Below are 22,696 nucleotides of genomic sequence, written 5' to 3' on the forward strand. Positions count from 1 at the left end.
GTCTCCTTATTACCCGAAGGGAAGTGCCAGTCGGTGAGCAGGGTCCTCCAGGACTCCTGGGCCTGTGATCTCCCGGCCCCACCCCTTTACAGGCTGGCCCACACAGTCCCACCCTGGTCTGCCCCTTACTCACGGAAGGCCACCACAGAGGTCAGCACAAAGGATTTCAGTGCCCGTGCTCGGGGTGGCAGTGTGACAACTCGCTCCACAGCCATGGCGCGATCAACCTCTTCCTCCAGGTGTGGGGGGATGCTGAACTCTGACCAGTAGTAGGCAATGACGCTGCCCTCACTGCAGGGAGACAGGGGAGAGACGAACATGGGGAGCTCCAGAGTCGTCCTACACTGTATACGACAGACAGACAGACACACACACACACATGACAGTCATACACGTAACCGTGTCTCTCTCTCTGTCACTGTCTCTCTCTGTCTCTCTCTCTCTCTCTTTCTCTCTCTCTCTCTCTCTCTCTCTCTCTCTCTCTCTCTCTCTCTCTCTCTCTCTCTCTCTCTCTCTCTCTCCACACACACACACACACACACACACACACACACACACACACACACACACACACGACAGCTTAGGCTGCTCCGAGCGACATTAGCCCTGCCTCGGGTTCTATGTGCTGTCCACCCACCATAGCCCTTGGCCCTCTGCTCTCTTGGTCTCAAACCTTGAGCAGACATATCCTGGGGCCAGCTCAAGTTTAAGTGTGAGGAGGAAGCCTGGGCTAGGATTGAGCTCGCAATGCTCAGTAGAACCTTCCTGGCTCTGATTGCTGACCTGAGACAGCGATGAGAATCCGATTGCTACCCTGAATTAACGGAAGCTTCGACTGAACAAGCAAAATGAAAGACCTTTGGAGCTGGGTGTGGTAGTGCACACCTCCAATTCCAGATACTGAGCCAAGAGGACAGCCAGTCTGAGGGTGGCCTGAGCAACTTGTGGAGGTGATTTTTCCAAAAAGAGCAAAAGTTGGCTCAGCCACAGAGTGCTTGGGACCTTACTAGTACCAGTAAGGTCCCGTGGTGAACCCTCAGGACCACACACATGTACACTGGGAACCAGGCACAGTGACTAAAGCCCACAGACCCAGGCATTCAGGACGCTGAGGCAGGGGATCACCCAAGTCCACAAGTTCAAGGCCCATGTAGGTAACACAGTGAAAGCATGTCTCAAATATGGAGGGCCGGGGAAATGGAGTGTAGCTCACTGGTGGTTTGCCCAACATGTGTAAGGAGATGGATTCTACCCCCAATGAAAGCAAATGAAGTTTGCGCACAGCCTTCCTGGACACCCCAATTCCATCAAACCCAAACTTGGAAAATCGATGTCTTTATGAATTTAGTGCATGGGACAGCTCCTGTGAAAATGGTATTTGGGGACTTTGCCCAGCCAGCACCATCAATCCCTGCCTTGGAGACAGAAGTCGCTTGCACAAAGGACAGACACACTGACCCTCTTCCCGGGCAGTCAAGGCCCACACCACACACCAACCTCCAGCACCCACCTGAAGGCAGTTACAGTCGATTTCTTGTGGTAGGGGCCCAGGACAGGGACTTCACTGTACATCAGCTTCAGCTGGGGGAGAAAGACGAGGCTTACAGCTGGCTAAACAGCAGACACGGCCCCTTCCCTAGACTGCTTCCAGGCCCCTCGCCATCCCCGGCCCAGGGATCTGGGAGCAGAGATGAGTCCTTTGTACATGATACTGTGCTGGGGCAGGCAGGACAAAGGACTTCCCCTGGTAGCAGACTCACCGCTTCCTTCACCTGGCTGGCCAGGCTGATGAACTCCGTGGAGGTGGAGTTCTCATACGCGTCCAGAAAGTTCTCATTCGTGATCCTCAGATGGCCATTGAAGACCTTTTGGATCCTCACATTCCGGTCTGCCAGAGGTAAAGAATGATGGTGGTGATCACATGACTCCACCAGGCCCACCCCACTGCCCTCAGCTGGGAGGGACAAATGCCAAGAGGGGCCAGATCTGACCAGGCCCCCATCATCCACCGCCATGGTCTGAAATGCCTCCGGGAGGGAGACAGTGCACTGGACCCTTCCCACATATCCCTCTCCTCCCATCCCCCCTCATCCCTGACCCCCTCCTCTCCTTCATAGGTGGCCCTTTGGCCCGCCCACTGAGGGAAGGGGGAGAACTTCGCCCGCCGATGCCACGGTACTCACAATGGAAGTGCCACACCAGCAAGCCGGCCATGAGCGAGAGCAAGAGGAAGCTGAACACTACGGCCACCATCACCACCCAGCGCCTGGGGCCTCGCTTCTCCACCTGCTTGGCATTGTTCACAGGCAGGAACTCCACACCCTCCTCAAAGCCATTCATGTTCTAAACGCAAAAAGGTTCCAGGACTCAGAAACGCTTTCACAATGGCTTCCCACTCAAGTTCAGCGACACTCGTGAGCTTGGGGGAACCAGGTCTACGCACTGGAGAAGAGGCTTCACCGAAGAGTGCGGGGCCTCTATGCACAAGGGCCACCACCTGTCCCAAGATACAAATCACGACCCCTGCGGAAGAAGTGGAGGGATTTCTATCCATGTCCCATGGGCTGGCGGGCATGCGCTGCTCAACGGAACCCAGAGCAAGGTGGGCGGTCCTATTTCTACAAGTCCCGGACTTGGGACATTAGGGCAGAGGATTAGGAGTTCAAGACCAGCTTCGGCTATAAAAGGAGTTGGAAGTCAGCCTGAGCTACACGGTATAGCTCAAGATAAAACCAAACAAGATGTCAGGAGTCTCTGCACCCGGTCCTAGGCTTGTGAAAAATGTCTTTGGCATAAGTGGCTGCCAGGTATAGGCAGAGCAAACAGCCCAGGAACACCAGTGGCATCGTGGACCCCCTGCAGGGACTTCTAAGGCCAGCCTCAACTGTACCCAGTGCACTCCCCTTGGTCACCTGGGCCAGGAGCCTGTGGGCAAGACGGAAACTGCCCAACCTACTTAACAGCTTTATCCCTGATATTGCAAAGAAACAATGGCCTCATCTTGACTACCTCAGCTGCAGAACTGTTTCAGGTCTCTGAGGCACATCTGCTGTCATTCATGTACTGTATGTCAAGCTGCAACAACAAATATGTCTTCTTTCCAAGTGTGTGTGTGTGTCTGTCTGTCTGTCTGTCTGATGTGAAGGTCAGAAGACAACAGAGGTCAGCTCTTCCACTTCCACCAGGTGGGCTCCAGGGATGACATTCAGGTTGTTAGGCTCGGTGACAAAGGCGTTTAACTGCTGGGCCATCTCAATGGCTGCTCTTCAACAATTTCACGAGTGAATAGGATACAGTCTGATGACGTTCTTCCCACGCCTTCTCTTTTCTGCCTCCCACCCATCCATCTCCCTTTGCTTCCTTACCGTCTCATTCCCAGATGTAGGACTTTCCCTTTTGTGACCCATTTACTTTACCCAATGCCATGTGTGACACTTGGGAGTCACCAGTGGGCATACAAATGAAGACAATGACTTCTCCCTTCCCTGAAACTGTTGGCTGTGTGCTCAGGAATGAGAAGTAGGGCCCCAGCCCCTCCTCCATCTATGCCCGACTGCCGACTGTTGACTGTGGGGACCCACTGATTGCAATGAGTATGCCTTGCCTAAAGATGGTACCTGGCAGGCCTCCTCCAGCTCTGACAGGTTTTTCACGCCCCTCTAACTCAGTTTCCTGGGTCTTGGGACTTAGAGGAGAGCAGTTTAAATATCTTAGAGCTAAGCACTCATCCACCTCTTACTCTCAGCTCCCGGAGCAGCAAGAGTCTTCACGCTCAACCACTGCCCGAACCAACATTTGATGTGTCACGTTGTCGCAGTATTAACATGGGTATGATTGGCCCCACCCCCTGCCACAATGAAATTATTTATATTTCAAAGTCTCAAGCTTGTACTCAATAGATCCCACAGATGTACATCTCAGAGGCAGGCACTTACAAATATTTCATTCTACTTCTTCAGAAATCACTATACAGAACCCACTGACCTCGAATTCTCAGGGATAGCCCTGTCTCTGCATCTCCTGGGAGATGGGATTAAAGGCATACACCCGGAGGGGGTGGTTCTAACGCTAAGGTCCTGTTCCCCAGTTGGTTCTTGATTTGTCAGTAAACAAGGCCAGGGGCGAATTCCTGGATGCAAGATACGGGCGGGACTTCCTGGTCCTAGGAGGAAAAGGCAGACACAAGGAAGGAGAGAGGAGTTTCTGCCATGCTTTGGAGGGGAGAAGAACACAGCAACTATGTGAGATCTTGGGGGGAGTTGGGGCCTGTGGCCACAACTACAGACAGGTGGCCAGGGATGTTTGACAGGGGCTGGGGGGGGGGGGGAAGGGGTAGCCACTGAAGTTTAGGGCAGGTGGAGAGACAGAGATAATAAATTGGTAAGGGCATGCTTTTCTAGTCAGGAGATAGCAGTGCCCAGCAATTGTGCCAAGAAGGCAAGTTGTAAAGGAATAAACTCTGTGAATGTGTGTGTGTGTGTGTGTGTGTGTGTGTGTGTGTGTGTGTGTGTGTGTGTTTTGTCAGAGGATTCAAGGGAAGCTGGGAGCAAAGGCGGTAGCTTAAAACTACATGCAACATACACACCATGCCTAGCTTTTTTTTTTTTTTTTAATATTTATTTATTTTATATATGTGAGTATACTGTCGCTGTTTTCAGACACACCAGAAGGGAGCATCAGACCCCATTACAGATGGTTGTGAGCCACCATTTCGTTGCTGGGAATCGAACTCAGGACCTCTGGAAGAACAGTCAGTGCTCTTATCCACTGAGCCATCTCTCCAGCCCCCTAGCTTTTTTTTTTTTAAGATTCATTTAATACACACACACACACAGAGGAAAAGCAGCAAGTGCTCTCTCCACCTGAGCCCCGATTTACTAATGTAATGCTTGATAATGTAAATCATAACGTCCTCCCTTCCTTTCTTTCCCTCCACCCTCCCAAGGTTGTAGAATCAAAGTTGAATTATATATGGGCTGGAGAGATGGCTCGGCAGTTAAGATCACTGACTGCTCTTCCAGAGGTCCTGAGTTCAATTCTCAGCACCCACAACCATCTGTAATGGGATCCAATGCCCTCTTCTTGCCTGTCTGAAGACAGTGACAGTGTACTCATAGACATGAAATAAATAAATCTTTTTTAAAAACTTATATACAACAAGGGATAATGGTGCACATTTGTAACCCTAGCACTCGGCAGGCAAGGGACAGTAGGAATGCCAGTTTGAAGCAAACCTGGACTACATAGAAAACAGCAGGCCAGCCTGAACTACTCATATACATAGCAAGACCATGTCTCAAAACAAGACGACCCTCCCAAACCAAAGAAACAATTTTTAAAAAATGACCAAACATGCATACCATAAATGAGTGAATAAATGAATACATAAATCGCCTTGGTCTTTTCACTAGACTATTCCACTCATTATTGTTTTCTCTCCTACATAATAATTTGTTTATGTCAATACACTCAAGTTTGAACGTAATTGCTAAGACCTTGTATTCTCAACCTTCCACATATGAAGTCGGTCAAATAACTCACTTCGTTTTCTCCCTGTGAGACCCTGTCCCAGTGCTCTCTGTCCTTTCTTATACCTGTTGGAACTGTCCTTCCATGACCTAAGAACATCCTTTGCCTTGTCTGGCTATGAAGCCTCTGTTCCCTAAAATCCCGTCTTCATCTCTTGTTGTTCATTCGACTTTCATTTGGGTTTTCTTGTTGTTGTTGTTGTTGTTGTTGTTGTTGTTGTTGTTGTTGTTGTTCATAACTCCATAGCCTAGGCTGACCTGTAACTCACTATTTAGCCTGGATAGGCTTGAACTCAGTGATTCTCCTACCTCAGCCTCTGAGTTCTGGGATTGCAATCATGGAGTCACTCTGTCTGAAGCTTATTCCACTTTTAAAAGCTTTCTAAGGAGCTGGAAAGATGGCTCAGCGGTTAAGAGCACTGACTGCTCTTCCAGAGGTCCTGAGTTCAAATTCCAGCAACCACATGGTGACTCACAACCATCTGTAGTGAGATCAGATGCCCTTTTCTGGCATGTGTGAATACAGCTACAATATACTTATATCTAATAAATAAATAAATTATTTTTTAAAAAAAGCTTTCTAAGAAGGAAAAGTTTTGATAGTTTACATAGTTTAAAATATAGTTTTTATTTCTTATTTCGTGTGTGTGTGTGTGTGTGTGTGTGTGTGACACACTTTTAATTCTAGCACTCAGAAGGCAGAGGAAGGTGGACCTCTGAGCTCAAGGCCATCCTGGTCTACATAGTGAATTCTACAGTAGTCTGGCCTCATAGAGAGACCCTATCTCTAAAAAATTACACACACACACACACACACACACACACACACACACACACTCACACACACTTTTTTCTACACTCATATTTGTTGATAGTTGGGATGGGTATAGAATTATATGGTTAAAAATCATTTCGTTTTTGAACTTTGAAAACACTGTTTCTAATTTTGCTTCTGAGGGCATAAATCTGTTATCTTTTATTTAATGGCTTGTCTTTCTTTGAAAAACATCAAAATGAACCCTAAATTGGCTCGGAATTTCATTACACTGAAGGTACCATATGGCCTCTGAATTTGGAAATTTCCATGTTTCAATCTAAGAAACTTTCTTATGATATATCTTGTGATATTTTCTTCCTGTTCTTTCATTTTTTATGACCTACTTTTTCCTAACTATATTAATCCTTTCTTATCTTTTCTCTGTATTAGCTATCTCATTCTTTAACCTTTTATTTTGAGATTGTTCATGTTTGCTGCCAAAACTTTAATAAGGTTTTTTATTTCTCTTTTATTGTATCTTGTATTTGTTTTGCAGAAGTATGCTTTTCTCTTTATATTTCTCTTGAGTACCATTTCCTTATATTGATGTTTTTCTTCAAACACTCAAGGATCCTTCATTGTCCGTTCCCATTACAGAGTGAGATCCTAAAGGCTGTACACACTTCTGCATGCGAATGTCTAGTCAGACTTTCTCCTGAGCACTTCCAACAGTATCTTAATCATGCTATGGTACAGTTTCATTGCTCCAAAGAAGACACAGTGTTCTATTCTCCTAACTAGATTTATACGTGGTCCCTGGCATTCGGGAGCAGGTGGGGGAATAAATCCATCTTCCTTCTTCCATTCCTCGATATAGCCTCTTCTGACCTGTGTCCTCAAGTCCAAATGTTCTCTGATTAAATTTCTCCAACTATCCTTCCTATCCACCATGGAGGTCTGGAGGGATAGATGTCTCTTTACTCGAGCAAAAGTAAAGATTTTGAGATTCTGAACTAAAACATTTCCTAGTCTCATTCATATCTTCTTTAACACTTAGGCCTAGGGACTCTGTGGTTCAATGCTCACTCAACAGTCATAGCATCCTGGGAAGGGAAGAAGAAAGGAAGGAAGAAAGGAAGGAAGAAAGAAAAGAAGGAAGGGAAAGAGAAGGAAGGAAGGAAGGGAAAGAGAAGGAAAGGAGGGTGTCTTAGTCACTGTTCTATTGCTGTGAAGAAACATGATCATGGCATGTGAAGTTGCCATGATCAAGGCAACTCTTGTAAAGGAAAACATTCAATTGGGGCCTTGCTTAGTTTCAGAGACTTAGTCCATTATCATCATGGCAGGGCACCATGTTGCTGGAGAATTAGCTGAGAGCTGAGACCCACAGTCCCAGAGAGTGTGAGACGACCTGGCATGTGTTTTGGAAACCTCAAAGCCCACCTCCAGTGACACACTTCCTCCAGCAAGGCCACACCTCCTAATCCTTATAATCCGTTCAAACTATTCTACTCACCGTTCAAACTATTCTACTCACCGTTCAAACTATTCTACTCACCGGTGAGCAAGTACTCAACTACCCTAGCCAATAGAGGGCATTTTTATTCAAAACACCACAGTGAGGAAGGAAGCTGGCATCCAATTCTGAGCTGGCAGAGAACACATTGCCAATGAAATGACAAAAGGCCATGTCCAAGGAAGATCTGAAGATATATGATAAGTCTTCAAGTTCACAGGACCCGCAAATGGTGAGCAAGATAAAAACAAAGGTATAAATAACTCAATACATCGTGATGACACTTCAGAACACCAATGGTGGAGTGCATGGCACCTCTGTCTTGTTCTCCCTCCCTACGTTTTACATCATTTAGCTTTTTCTGGGGGCATTCTAAGCTTACCTCTGCAAGCCTTTTGAGTGTTTAAGACACGTCACTGAGGCCACGTGGCATACAATCGATGGTGCCTGTTTAAAACTTCTAGTTTGGAGCATTGTTATGGTTGGATCTGAAGTGCCCCCCTCCACAGGTTTGTGTTTTCAGTGGTTGCTCCCCAGATGACAGACTATGGGACCTTTGATAGATGGAGCTTATCAACATGGGTAGAAGCTCATCATTAGGAGCTGGCTTCTGTCAGGTAGTCTGGCCACAGCAATGAAAAGCTAGCAAATACAAACATATATTTATACTTGTGAAACCAACATCACAGTCAAAACAATGAATGTGCCCCCACCCTTAAAAGCTTGCTTCTGCCCTCTCTCCCGTTCTTCCCTGACTCCCTGTCCCATCTCCAAGCAACCACTATTTCCTGTCACTCAAGATTCATTTGTTCTTTCTAGAGTTCAACATGTACTAGTTACATTCCTACTGCTAGCATAGAACAACATGACCAAGGCGCCTTGTAAAAGGAAGGGTTTAATTCGGATTTCTGAGGGATAAGAGGAGTCCATCACCATCATGGCGGAGAAGCAGTATAGAGGCAAGCATGGCAGCTAGAACTTTAAAGCAGGAAGCAAAGTGAGAGGTCGAATTGGGAATGGCACATGGCTTTTGCTACCTCAAAGCCCAGCCCCTAGGGGCATACTCCAGCAGGGCCCCACCTCCTCAGCCTCTCAAAACAGTACTCCCAACTGAGGACCACTCGTGGAAATCCCTGAGAAAACAGAGGACAACACATTCAAATCACCACACTATGTTAATGGAATTACTCAGTAGGGACAAAGCCCTGTAAGAAATCTTTGCGTAGAATACACATCTATCTCTGTAGGGTGATGGTCTAACCGTGGAATGATGCATCCATATGACAGGCACGTGTTGAACTGAGGAGCCGCCAATGTTTCACGGCGCAGTTGTGCCATTTATACTCTCATCAGCAGCTGTGGAAATTCTAGATATTCACACCCTACCTAGTACTTGGTGTGGCCAACGGGCTGCTTGGTTTATGTCAACTGGACACAAACTAGAGCCATCTGGGAGGAGGGGCCCTCAGCTGAGAAAATGCCTCCATCCTGTGGCATGTCTGTGTGGCGTTTTCTTGATTGCTGGTTGATGTGAGTGGACCCAGCCCACTGTGGGCGGTGCTGTCCATGGGTAGGTAGTCTTGGGTTGTGTAAGAAAGCACGCTGAGCAAGCCATGAGGAGAAAGCTAGGAGGCGGTTTTCGGCCATAAAAAGCCAAGCTCTTTTTTCCGACTTCCTTCAATGACAGACCACGACAGGGACTCGTAAACCAACCCTCTTCCTGCCCACATTGCTTTGGGTTGTGGTGTCTTTCGGTTGTGGTGTTTATCACAGCAGTGGAGAGCAAACTAGGGCAGCCAGTCCTCTGCATTTTCATAGATGCGTGTGGTTTATCGCTGTGGCTTTAAATGGCTGTCTCTGATGGTTGAGAACGCCGAGCGACTTTTCACATAGGCCGCAGCTGTCTGTTTTAACTTGGGTGAAGGTGTTTTCTCGAATCTTCTACCCATTCTTTTAATGCCCTCCTTATGTTCCTGTCCTTGGACTTGAGAATTCATTCCATATATTCTAGATGCAAGTTTTTCATACACTTCCCAAAGACGTTCCTCCCTTGTGGCTTGTGTTTTAATTTCTTAGCAAGTTCTTTGATAAGTTTGGGGTCTTTTTTTATTTGAGGATGACCAACTTGTCAAATATTTCCTTTACTGACTGTGGCTTGGATTTTCCCCTATATTTTCTTCTAGAAGTTTTACAGTTTCAGGTTTTCCATTTGGGCCTATATACCCAAGAATTCCCCTGAGTCTTTGTTTTCGAGATGTAAGGTATGGATAAAGTCCTTTTCATTTCTCGGACAGATCTCCAATAAATCTATCATCTTTTATGGACAAACTATCATTTCTCCTCAGGGCCACCTTTGTCAAATGCTCATGCAATTAGCTATAGCTTCATTTCCAGACTAATTGGTTCTGTCAGGCTACCTGGCTGTCCTCGTATGATTACCGAGCTGTTTGTGAGCCATTGGGACGACACAGCAGGCAAAGGCTCTTTGCCGCCAAGACCAAGCACCTGAGTTCTATCCCCAGAACCACATAATAAAAGGAGAGAACTGATTCCTGACTCTTACAATCTGTCCTTTGATCCTTTGACCTCCACACACCATTGTGCCACGCACACCCCCCCACACACACACACACATCAACTGATCAATGTAATTTAAAAATTTTTAAAGAAAAGCTATTGAAATCATTTAGCAAGAAGGCTGCAGAATTAAGATCAGTGAACAACAACAACAAAAAAAATCTACTGTATTTCTGTATTTCAGCAAGGAGCAGTTGGAAAGTGATAGTGAAAGTTATCAGTTACAATAGTTCCCAAAGACAAACTCCTCAGGGGCAAGTCTGACAAAGGACATTCAAGAGGTGCACACTGAAAATACAGAACGTCAATGGGAGGAACTCCAGAGACAAGCGAGCCGGGCAATGTGTACTGTTGCCGGCCTGGAAGACTCAATATCGATAAGGTGTCTGATCTCAAGTGTATTCATGACTCAATACAACCCTGATCAAAATCCCAGTGTGTCTTCTAAAGACACTAACTGGCTGGATGTGAAATTCATATGCAAATGCAAAGCCCTTGAAAGAGAGCAAAACTGGAGGGCTCCCAGGGTATGGCGTCAGGGCTAATTATAAAGGCAAAGTTTTGTTCCAAAAGTCAGGCATCTCGTTTCCAAGAATATTTTATTCCTTGAAGAGCAGCAACTTGCACACCTTTCGTTAATCATCCGAAGTCACTATCTTCTTGCTCTTTTTCAGGATACGACTTTCTTTGTTTAGCTCACTTCTACTTTTCTCTTTCTATTAAATATAGGATGCGCATCAGTCGTCTAATAATGTTCACGAATGAAAAACGGGGGCCAGGGAGGAGGACCAGTGGACAGTGTGCTTGCTGTGTAAGCAAGGGGACCCCAGTCTGGATAACCCAGCATCCACACAAAAGCATTGGGGAGGAGACAAGATGATGCTCGGTGAGCTGCAGGTTCAATGGAAGAACCTGTCTCGAAAAATAGGGTAGAGAGATGGCCCAGTGGTGAAGAGCACTGCCGCTCTTGAGGAAGACCTAGGTTTGGTTTCTGGCACCCATAAGGAGGCTCACAACCTTCTCTAACTCCGCTTTCAGGCGGGGCTGGTGCCCCCTTCTGGCCTCCAGAGGCGCTGCATGCACACAGCGCATATCTATGCAGGCAGACAAAACACTCACACATGCGACTAAATAAATCTTTAAGTTGGAGAAAAACTGAGGAAGAAACCTGAGGTCGACCTCTGAAACTTTACATGAATGTGCTCACACATCCATGTGGGCGTGCGCGCACACACACACACACATGTGCATGTGCGCCTACATACATGAAGACATGAGAGATATTATTTAGATAACTTGCCTGGTCCTTTTTTTTTTTTTTTTAACATAACCATAGCTTTCTGACTCCATTTTCAGGCATAAGACAGATCCTCTTACATAACTCCATCAATTTATTGAAGAGGAAACTGAGGCTGAATGAGAGGGAGCGGCCGGACCAAGGTCTCAAAGACGGTAAAGTTGAAACACTGGGGTAAGAGCCAAGCTCTTCCCACCAGAGGCAGGATTTCCGGCAAGTGTATGCTTGGCGCCAGAGTCCAGTGTCAGGGACCAAATGGGGAGGAAGAGGTGGGCAGAGAGCCTTATACACCCTGCTGTAATTCACACACAATCTCTATACAGCCAGAGACAACAGAAGAGAAAGTACACCTGTCCTGTCTACTTCTACTCCTTAGATGTAAACATATCTGCAGGTGTACAAACAGAACACCGGGCTGCGAAGCCAGCTGCTTGCTTACCACAAACAGAAGCCTCGTAACTATGGTGGCCTCTTCCTACCCACAAGCTCCAGTTTGGTGCTGGCCCGGAGAAGCCAGAAACATAACATGGCCCCAGGGCACTGAGACAAAAGAGCACAGGATAATTTCCAGGAAAACAAGAGAACTGAGTGGCTTGAAGTGTGTAACCCAGTACAGACCCTGGGGGCAGGAAAGGGGAAAGCCCTGGGCTCAGGTTACAAGCATGACCTCAGAGTATCTATTCCCATTCAACTTCCTGGAGTGAGAGGTAGCCTGATCCAGAAACCAGGAACGAAGAGTACAGAAACCCTGAAGGAAATAGTTTCTTTGGAGTGGGTGATGTGTCTATGTATGTACATGTGTGCACGCAGGTGCATACACCTGTGGGTGCACATGTATGTTCAGTGAATCCCAGAAGACATCAGGTGTCTTCCTCATCACTTTCACCTTGTTTTTTTAAACAAAAATCACCAAAGGCTCACCTGTCTCATTGCACTGGCCACCAAACTCTGCAGATCCGCCCTTCTCCTTCCCACGCAGCTACAGGTGCTGAGGATCCAAACTCAGGCACTTTTACTAAATGACCCATCTCTCTGGAAATGACGTTTTCAAAACAAACAACAAATGAAATTCTTATTTGTATATTTTATTTGCTTATGTAGACAAGAACCTGGCAACCACCTTACTCCATTATGTAGGAAACAACACGCGGCCGAAAGCTAAATGCTGAACCAACAACACTGTTCAAATCCACTCAGGATCCTCTCATTGAGAGGCTCCCTCTCCTGGTTCAGACTCATCATAAGGGTACAGCCTATCTGAGGTTCACAGTATCCCTGATCCAGAAAGGCAAGGCAAGAATTTGCTATCTAACAGCATGGTCCCTGTTAGAAAGAAACTAACTAGAAAGTGATTTTATATTTAGAAACAACAATACTACTAACTGTAGAGAGGGTATCACCACTTAGAGATCAGAAAGGAATGTCCCTATCAGGGAATTTAAATAATGTATGTCTGGTCGGCAGAGCACCCTTAACAGTGCCAAAGGAGAAATGGGAACTGGTCAGACTAACAGTGGTCAACCAGGCTAACCACGGTCCTGCACGGCCCTGTAAACCCAGAATTCCCCGAGTCAAATATCCAACCAAACACGAGTGCCCTCATTTGCATGTCCGGTGGTGGTTGGTGGGCTTCAGGATGGCTCTCAAACTGAAGCTACCAACCAGTGCAGCCAACTGCCCAAGGCAGGTGCTTCTTCTGTTACTGTGTTTCCCCCACTGTTACATCATAGCAGTACGCTCTGTAAACTTTTCTATGCTGGTCTGATCTGGGTGAATTCTTTCACTCCCTGTCAATTCCTCACCACATTCCACAAGATTCTAAAGAGATTCCGCCCAAAGCACAGGAGAAAACGAAAACCTTCGCTCCAGACTCGATGTCTTATAAGTTGGGTGTGACCTGATGGTAAGACAGAGGTAATCATGGAAACGTGAAGCGGTTACTCAGACTCTCAGAGAGGGTGAAGGGCAGTCACATGATAAGGGCAAGCCTGTCTCTGCTGCTGGAGATCAAGGTCAAGGGGCAGAGGTGGTGATGTCATCGTTTCGGGGACACAGGTGTGTGGCTCAGATCTGCGACTAAGTCAATGGTAGCGGATGCATGAGCCTCCGCCAACTGTCACTGATTTTCGATAGACAGTGTTCACTTATGTAACCTGTGACTCAGTGTATCAGCTCAACGGGTGGGACAGATTTCAATTCAGTGATATCACCACTACTGGACTGAAAACTGTAAAATATTCCTGGGACTCTTTTTTCTCTTCCATTTTTCTTTTTTTTTAAATATTTATTTTATATAAATAAATATAAACAGTGAGTGCACTGTCACCGTCTTTAGACACACCCAGAAGAGGGCATCAGATCCCATTACAGATGGTTGTGAGCCACCATGTGGTTGCTGGGAACTGAACTCTCAGGACCTCTGGAAGAGCAGTCAGTGCTCTTAACCTCTGAGCCATCTCTCCAGCCTTCCTGTGATTCTCAAAGCAAGAAACAAAAGTGTGAGAGAGACGGCTGAGCACTGGGGTGGTCGGCAAGGCAAGAAGACAGGCTACAGCCCTTTGAAGATATCCCCATAATCTTGCCAGCCAGCTCTGGGCATCCTGGTCAGAGTCCCCAGAAATGACCACAGAGCCAAAAGGCCAACTCAGTCCACAGAATAGAGAATGGATCCTGAAATGGAACCCCGGGTTTGTTGTTTAGACGGGAGGAGCTGAACCTGGGGGACATGGGCAGCTCTGATAGACAGCAGAGGTGGAGTCAGAGAAAAGCCAGAGGTCAAGTTGCTGATTACTGGCATAAATCATTTTATTGCACTCCACTTAAGATATGGTGCTGCTTACAAACCGAAGGTAAGGTCACCTTCAATCCATGGGCACCATTTTAACAGCAGCTCATATTGTCAGTTACATTTTTTAGCAAGACTACTCTTAATTAAGTTGGTATGTTGGTTTTTGATTGTTTTCGTTTGGTTAGTTGCTTTTTTTTTTTTTTAAGATTTAACAGAATAAAAGGGAAATTAACTTCATATGTACTGGGAAACCAGAATGTCTACTGGGACAGTCTGGTATTTTTTCAGGGAGTTGAACTAAACCCACGATATCCCCCCAAGACTTTTCTGCTAGAATAGCTCTTCTGAGGACTTTCTCCAGCAAACCAGCGGCCACCTGCCTGCCAGCTTCCGATATCAGACTTCACCCAGCCATCACTGTTACAACCCAGAACCCGGCCCAAACGCTCATCCAAGAGGAACTTTGCAACCCAAGAGAAGGAAAGAAAAAGCACACGGTTGAAACCTCCCACCCAGCCACTAGTCACAGCATTTGATCAACCCAAAAGCCCGCCTCTCCGATCACGGGCACCCGTGGTCCCTGTTGAATGCCAGTCAGCCCTTCCCCAGTCTTGTCTAGTAAGAAGTGATCTAGAGAACAAACACATTGCTCATCAGCACTGGGATTTCCCAGCCTCTCTCCCGGTCTGCAGACCCTGCTGTATTTCACAGGGGCAGCACCCGGGACCTGGAAAGGTTCTAACAAGTGCCTGGGTCACTGTCACTTGAGAAACTCCACCCACGCTTCCCAGTTTCTCGGCAGCCAGGCTCACCCACTTCTCACCACTGGTGAAGGAAGCGGCCTGGCTTACCAGCTCCAGCCAGTCTATTTTAAGCCACCCAGGATGCAAGGTACCTGTGGAGTGGGCTGGCATAGGACCCTCCCGTAATAGTTAAGGCATCATTCCTCAAATTCCCTGGGGCTACCAGGGAAACACACTCTCCCCATTCACCCAGCCAGCTTCAGGCCTAGCCACATGGGGAGAAGGGAGGCTTCCCGAACCTTTTCACCATTTCCCCACGCAGCAGCACCCCATCTTTGCTATCTGACCCTATCACTGGCTTCCTTCCACTGTTCCATAAGATGTGAATGCTGGATGCAGACTTTCTGTCCTGGTATCAACTACAGCCTAACAGAACAGAACAACAGAAGGCCAGTAGCTCTCACTGAGTAAAGTAAACAGAAAGTCTCCATACCTGATTTGATCACGAGGGAAAGTCCCCAGGACCTACCTGGCTCTGTCCACAACACACAGAAACGAGAGTCTCTGACAGGGCACAGCAGGCTCCTCTTATGCCTCTCTGCCTCCTGTCTAAACTGAAGCCCACAGTGGTGGCCGCTGCCAACACAGCCTGGGGACAGAAGCCATACATCCCAGCCACAAGACACCTTCCTTCTCAGAAGAGAAGGAACGCAGTGTGGGGAGGGCCTGCCTGACATAAACCTTTCCTTTTTTTGTGGAGTACAGTGGGTGTGACCTACATGGGGATTCTGGGCTGAGCCCCCTAAGCTCTTGGGGCAAATACTTCTCACTGGGCCTCAGTCTCTCGCTCTTAAAACTGGGCTAATGATCCCTTAGAGAACATAATTAGCTAATTCTTGCTAATGACAGGGGCCTCTCTACTATGTCCCTTTGATTTTTACTTCCCCACCCACCATGCATTCACCCGTCCAGAGCAGACCTGACAGGCCCAGGGGGGACCAAGCCCAGGTGTGGTGTGGGGTGCTCATCAAAAGAAAAAAAAAAGCCCCAGCCCAGTGCATCTTCCTGAGCCTCTCCTACCTCCCCTCCCTCATAGCCTCCATCCTCAATCCCACAGAGACTTATTGACTCTTTGATTTGGAGAGTGGGAGGGTGGGAAGAAGCAGGAGAATGAGATATGGCCCAACCACCTCACCATCCTCCCTGCCCAGCGAGGCCAAGTGTAACAGCACAACCCCGCTGATCTAACCCACCCGACCCCACCCCACTCCCAAAAAACAAACTAGTCAACAGAAAGGAGAGGCGTGGCGAGCATCTCCTGATGTCTTTTCATTCAGTTTTCTAGACTTTTCACTGAATCTACATCCCTATTTTAGAGGCTAGTGTTTTTTTGTTTATTTGTTTGTTTTGTTTTATTTACTATTGCAATTTTTGTTGAGATAATTTAGAGTTCTGCAAAAAACGTAAGAATTAATGAACTGTTTTGTTGGTTTTGCCCATGTTCCCCATAGCGTAGCACTTCAAAACGCTGTACTGGTGTGGCATTGATGGTCTCCACACTACCCAGGTCTCCTGCCATACTTGTACATGGTCTTTCAATGTGCTCTCCTGCTGGGGTAGGTTCCTGTGCCCACTATAGACAAGGCTGTGTCCTGCTTCCAGCCCACAAAGTCCCTCCCCTTGTCTTTTTATTTTTCTCTGGGAGGGGGGAAGGGTTTGAGGCACAGTCTCTGTACATAGTCCTGGCTGTCCTGACACTCATTATGTAGACCAGGCTGGCCTCAAACTCAGAGATCAGCCTCTGTCTTGGGAGTCCATTAAAGGAGTGTGCCACCACACCCAGCCCATTGTCCCTTTAAGCCACACTTTGTTTCTTCCTGCCCCCTCGAGCTCCTCAGTCCCTCAGCTACTAATGTATTTTAGCTTCACCGCTGGATCATTTTAAAAATGGAATCTAAGTACACAACATGAAAGATTTGGGGAGTGTTGGCTTTTTTTTTCTTTTTTCACTACACAAAGTTAAGTGTATCCATGGAGAATCATTCAAGGCATTGTTTGTACCGAAAGATTCATTACTTTCTTTTCTATGATTGAGGGACAACACACGGCATATAGATACCACGGTTTGCATGTGCCTTGGGAGGCCCCGGGGGATGTGCAAACAAAACCCTCAAGCCTCCGCAAATTAGTAAGATTCAGAAACATGTGCTCTGTGGCTCCCAGGCCCCTAATTAAGCTGCAGATCTGAGGATCGGCTACAGTGAAAGAGTTGGACATGCAAACCGGGAAACCCTTTCCGCCGAGTTTATAATTACAAGCCAGACTCTCAGGAGGCAGCTCGGAGGATCCTCGGAGTTTCATCCTCAGAGCAGGCTAGCAGATTCGAGGAGACATCCCTGCTCTCAATCCCAGAGCTATCTGCTTCTCTGGGAAATCTCCTTCTCACTGGACACCAACATTACAAGGCCTTCTTCTCTCCAGTGGGATCGGCTTCGAAAAAATCACTCCCCTGTGAGCGCTACCATCCAACCAGTCTGATTTCTCCGGCTCAGGGCAGTGCCTGAGTCTGTGTGTGTGTGTGTGTGTGTGTGTGTGTGTGTGTGTGTGTGTGTGTGTGTGTGTGTGTGTGTGTTCTTCCTCTGTTCTCACTAGCTAACCATGCTTGATTCCCCCAATCAGTCAAACGGAATGGTTTCCAAACCTCTGGCCACCCGGCTTAACCTCCTCATCAGTCATATTCTCGTGAACAGCATCTAAATGAGATAGCACAACCTGATCTCTGCGTTTTCATCAATCGTCCAAAAACACAAGTTGCTCACCTAAACAATCAATGGAAAGGAGAAGGAATGAGACAGCACCAAGGGGAAGCTTGCGTGACGGACCGAAACATCCCTTCAAAGAGTCAGTAACCAACAAAGAAAAGTGAAGACAGACCGAAACAGAAGTCATATCCATCTGGAATAGGTCCTGGTCCCCACCCACAGAAGACGGATTCCAGGTTTCATTGGATGACAGGACCTGTAAGTCCCCAAGTCAAGTCACTTGAATAAAATGAAGTACTGTTTACCTATAGCTCTTGCATATCCTTCTGTATACCTCAAATTATCTCTAGATGTAAACATAGGCAAACTGGCAGTGTGTTATATGTTTCAGAATAAACGCAAGAAAAACCTATATGGGCATACTTAATTCTTCAGATATTTTCAATCAGTGGTTGGTTAGATGTGCAGAGCAGATAGGGAGGGTTATGGGTAATTCTTGTCCTTTATGACCCATCAGATGAACTCCCTGGGACAGATCCCTTCCTAGACTCTCAACTGATGGGAACCGGAAGGAGAGGCACTATGGTTTTAGCTCCACAATTTCCTTATGGCTTAAGAGACTCTCGGCCAAACATTAGGCGGAGTCCAAGGAATCTTACGGAAGAAGGAGAGGAAGGATTGGAGGAGCCAAAGGGGTCAAGGACACCACAAGAAATCGTACAGAATCAACTACCTGGGCCCACAGGGGTTCACAGAGACTGGACCACTGACCAGAAAGCATGCATGGGACGGACCTGGGCCCCCTGCACATGTGTGACAGGTGGGCGGCTTAGTCTTCACGTGGGTCCCCTGGCAACTGGAGCAGGAACTGCCTCTGCCTGTGTGGCCTGCCTTTGGACCCTCTGCCTCTGGCTGGGCTGCCTTGTCTAGGCTCAGTGAAAGGGGAGGCGCCTAGTCCTACTGCAGCTGACGGACTGGAGCAGGTTGAAACCCACAAGAAACCTGCCCTTCTCTGAGAAGGAGAGAGGGGAGGGGGAGGGAGGGACTGGGAGGAGAGCAGGGAGGAGAGGCTACCATCAGGATGTAGAGTGGGTGACTAGATTAATAGGGGAAAAAACTTACGTAAAAACGAAAGCAAAAGAATAAAGATATTTAATAAAGGCCAGTGACGTGGTTCAGTGGCTAAAGATGCTTGCTGCCGAGCCTGACAGCCTGCGTCCAGTCCCTGGTACCCGTGTGGTAGGAGAGAACTGACTCCCATAAATGACCTCCATGTATATGCTTTTCATAGTGTCTCCCCAGAAAAATTTTAAAAATTAAAAAAAAAATTGGGGCCTTTGGAGGGTACCAACAACCATAGCATTACTTACAGGATTAAAACTTCAGGGAACAGGGGCTGGAGAGATGGCTCACTGGTGAGACCCACATGGGGTGGCTCACAAGCACCCATAATTCCAGAGGATCTGATGCCCTCTTCTGCCTCTGAGAACACCTGCACATACGTGTCTATATACACAGGGATGCACACACACACACATACACGTAGATGAAAATCATTTTTAAAATTTTAAATCATTACCCTGGCAAACGAATTCCAGAAAAAAAAAAATGCACTTTCTCATCTTCTTTCTAACCTCTTGACTTTAAACCCCTCCCTAACTTTTGTCATCACAAAGAAACCTTAAGAGGTTTGTTTAACTATCCAGCACTGTGGAGGCAGAGGCGGGCGGGTGCCTGTGAGTTCAAGGCCAGCCTGGTCTATATCGTGAGATCCAGGACAGTCAGATCTCCATAGTGAGACCATCTTGAAAACAGACAAACAAACAAAAACAGAGAGAGGGAAGGAAGGAGAGACGGAACTCGCATAAACAGCAGCCACTTGCCAGAGCACTTCCTCTCATTTAAAAATTCTGACTGACTAGGGGCTGGAGAGATGGCTCAGCAGTTCAGAGCACTGATTGATGTTCCAGAGATCCTGAGTTCAATTCCCAGCAACCACATGGTGACTCACAACCACTGTAATGGGATCCGATGCCCTCTTTCTGGTGTGTCTGAAGACAGCTACAGTGTACTCACATATATATATTCTGACTGGCTGGAGAGATGGCTCAGCGGTTAAGAGCACCTATTGCTCTTACAGAGGACCGGAATTCAACATCCAGCACCCTCATGGTGGCTCACAACCATCTGTAAGTCCAGTGCTGTCCTCTGCTCTCTATAGGCATTCAGCCTGCACACATTACACATACATACGTACTGATGAAACACCCATACATAAAATAAACAGGACACATCTAATTAGAGCAATAGAATAAAAACACTGTGTATCCGGGTTGAGCATATTTTCTTTGAATGTATACTAAACTTTCTTAGCCTTCTAATATTTTATTTTTTTTCCTTATTAGTGCAGGGGTGTATGATGTGTGTGTGGATGTGCCTGTGCTATGGTGCAGGTGTGTGAGGAAGTTAGAGAGAGAGTATAACTTCAAGGGTCGGTTCTTTCCTTCTACCTTACTTTGACAGGATCTTTTTTTTTTTTTTTTTGCTTTTTTTTTTTTTTTTTTTTTTTCCTTTCTGCTATGTGTTACTCTGAGGGCTTTCTGCTATGTGATACGCTGGGGGTTGGCTGTCTTTCTAGCTCCTGGGCAACTTTTCTATCTCTCCCTCCCATCTCACAGGAGGAATGCTAGGATATAGCCATTACATGTAGAGCTTTCATGAGTTTCAGGGATAAAACTATGGCTGGTTTGGCATGTGATTTTACCTGCTGAGCTACTTCACTGGTCCTCACAAATATTCTTTAACCCATCTGGATAAATATGGTGTGGGAGGGATCGAAAAAAACAAACCAACTTGCACCTTAGATTCGGGACAGCCACTGGACAAATGACAAGCTCAGTCTGTGGTAAAATCACTGTCACCTCAAAACTCTGGATGCACTGGGGTGGGGTGAGGAGCCAGGGAGGGAGGTGGTTTCTGTTTCCATCTGGGAGAATGGTGTCATGCGGGCAGTCTTTCCTCCAGACCCAGATGGACACGTTCTGTTTCGACAATCCACCCAGAGGGCCAGCTAGCTCCGTCTGAGTCATTGCTAAACCATCAGTGGCATCGGCCTTTCTCTCCCGGCTTACTGCCGTCTCCAGAAGCCAAGAGGCCAATGTCCCAAGTCTGAATGTCCCGTCGGAATCGTCACTAAAGAGGGAAAGGCACAACACCCAGAGGGAAATGCGGGGCACCCCAAAGGTCACCACTCAGAGGGACTCCTTAGCATAATGTGTGATCATTCGCAAACCTACCAGACCTTAAGACTGCCAGTCCCCAGTCCTCCATGAGGCCCAGAGACAGGTTCAATGCTATGCCTTCGCCAGACTTGTGCACTACATGGTAACATTCGCACACCAGCTGAGGGCTGGCCCGAGGCTGATTTGGGTGAATTGCTTTTCAGTTTAAAATAGTGCCATGATATTTAATGGTGCACATAATAAATGAAGGCACATTTCGTTGAAAGCCACGTTGCGATCACCCTGCTGTGCTCCTGGTCTCCCAGCTACCTCAGCCATCAAAAGGAAAACCAGACAGGTTTGGAGTGCGATGACTTAGGTGCACTGGGCTGGCGCCTGGTGATCACCTCTTCTTCTTTTTTTTTTTTTTTTTTTTTTATGTGCTCGCAACGCCCTAATGATGTGTTCTGGGATTTGCTGGGGACACGCATCAATCACCCCTGTCTTTGGAACCCTGTTTTATAATAGCATTGTGGTTAAGCTCATGGGCTTTGAAGTCACACAGATCAAGGTCTGAAATCTTTACCTCCCACTGCCTTTGGGCAGTTTACATAAGGCCTTTGGGCCCCAGAGTAAACTATGCTTCTAGTCTCTCCCCGTCAACGCTGCAGCCAGTCGACAACGGACTGAAGCTATTTACTGAGGCAAGGGTAGAAGAGGAAACCTCCACCTTTCCCTCATCACCATCGTGATGATCATTATAACCTAGCAGGGACCCCAGACAGACAGAGGGATCTGAGATTCCGACCAGTTAGACAACAGTCACAAAACCCCCTGGGAAAACCTCAGGCAGAAAGAGCAAAACAGAAAGACCTGGAGGCACTTTCAGTATGAACCCGACTCTGGAAAACTTGTCTGACGGGCAGGGTGGTGATGGCACACGCCTTCCATTCCAGCACTTGGGAGGCAGAGGCAGGCAGATCTCTGTGAGTTCGAGGCCAGCCCGGTCTACAGAGCGAGTCCCAGGACAGCCAGGGCTACACAGAACCCGAGGATTGCTCAGAGTCAGTGCATAAAGGTCTGGGCTTAATCATTAGCACCACAAACAACTACCAGCAAATAGAAATAATTACTAAATGATTAAATAAAAACTGCGTCTGCAGGGAACAGGTAGAGACACTCGTTTGTCTCTAATATAACGACTGTTTACGTTGTATTATATAAGTAATTTAGAGATGACCTGAAGTGCGTGAGGGCTGTTTGAGTTATTTATGAATAGTCACACTCCACAAACCAAAAACCATCACATACAACACACACACACACACACACAGCTCCAGTACGTGGCAGGCTACAACATGTCAGCTTACATACTGACCAGACTGCCTAATGACAAAGTGATCAGAATGTCTCTCTGCTGTGAATCCAATCAGGGCCCTACCATGTTGCCTCACTGAAGGAACACGAACACTTTAGATTCCGAAATCCAGGAAGCAATCCCCCTTGG

The 22,696-nt window shown here is 47.1% G+C and overlaps 1 protein-coding gene across 1 annotated transcript in view; it reads right to left on the bottom strand.

Moving 5' to 3' along the window:
- The window catches only part of St14 (suppression of tumorigenicity 14), a 39,253-nt gene that overhangs the window by 12,850 nt on the left and 3,707 nt on the right, over positions 1-22,696 (bottom strand). Inside the window, exons 2-5 of the mRNA XM_032909822.1 lie at positions 2,184-2,343; positions 1,761-1,888; positions 1,511-1,581; positions 134-291 (exon numbers count right to left, since the gene is read on the bottom strand). Coding sequence (XP_032765713.1) covers positions 134-291; positions 1,511-1,581; positions 1,761-1,888; positions 2,184-2,343 — 517 coding nt within the window. The remainder of the gene's footprint in view (positions 1-133; positions 292-1,510; positions 1,582-1,760; positions 1,889-2,183; positions 2,344-22,696) is intronic.

The sequence above is a fragment of the Rattus rattus genome, chromosome 8, assembly GCF_011064425.1.
Source record: "Rattus rattus isolate New Zealand chromosome 8, Rrattus_CSIRO_v1, whole genome shotgun sequence".
NCBI classification, from domain to species: domain Eukaryota; kingdom Metazoa; phylum Chordata; class Mammalia; order Rodentia; family Muridae; genus Rattus; species Rattus rattus.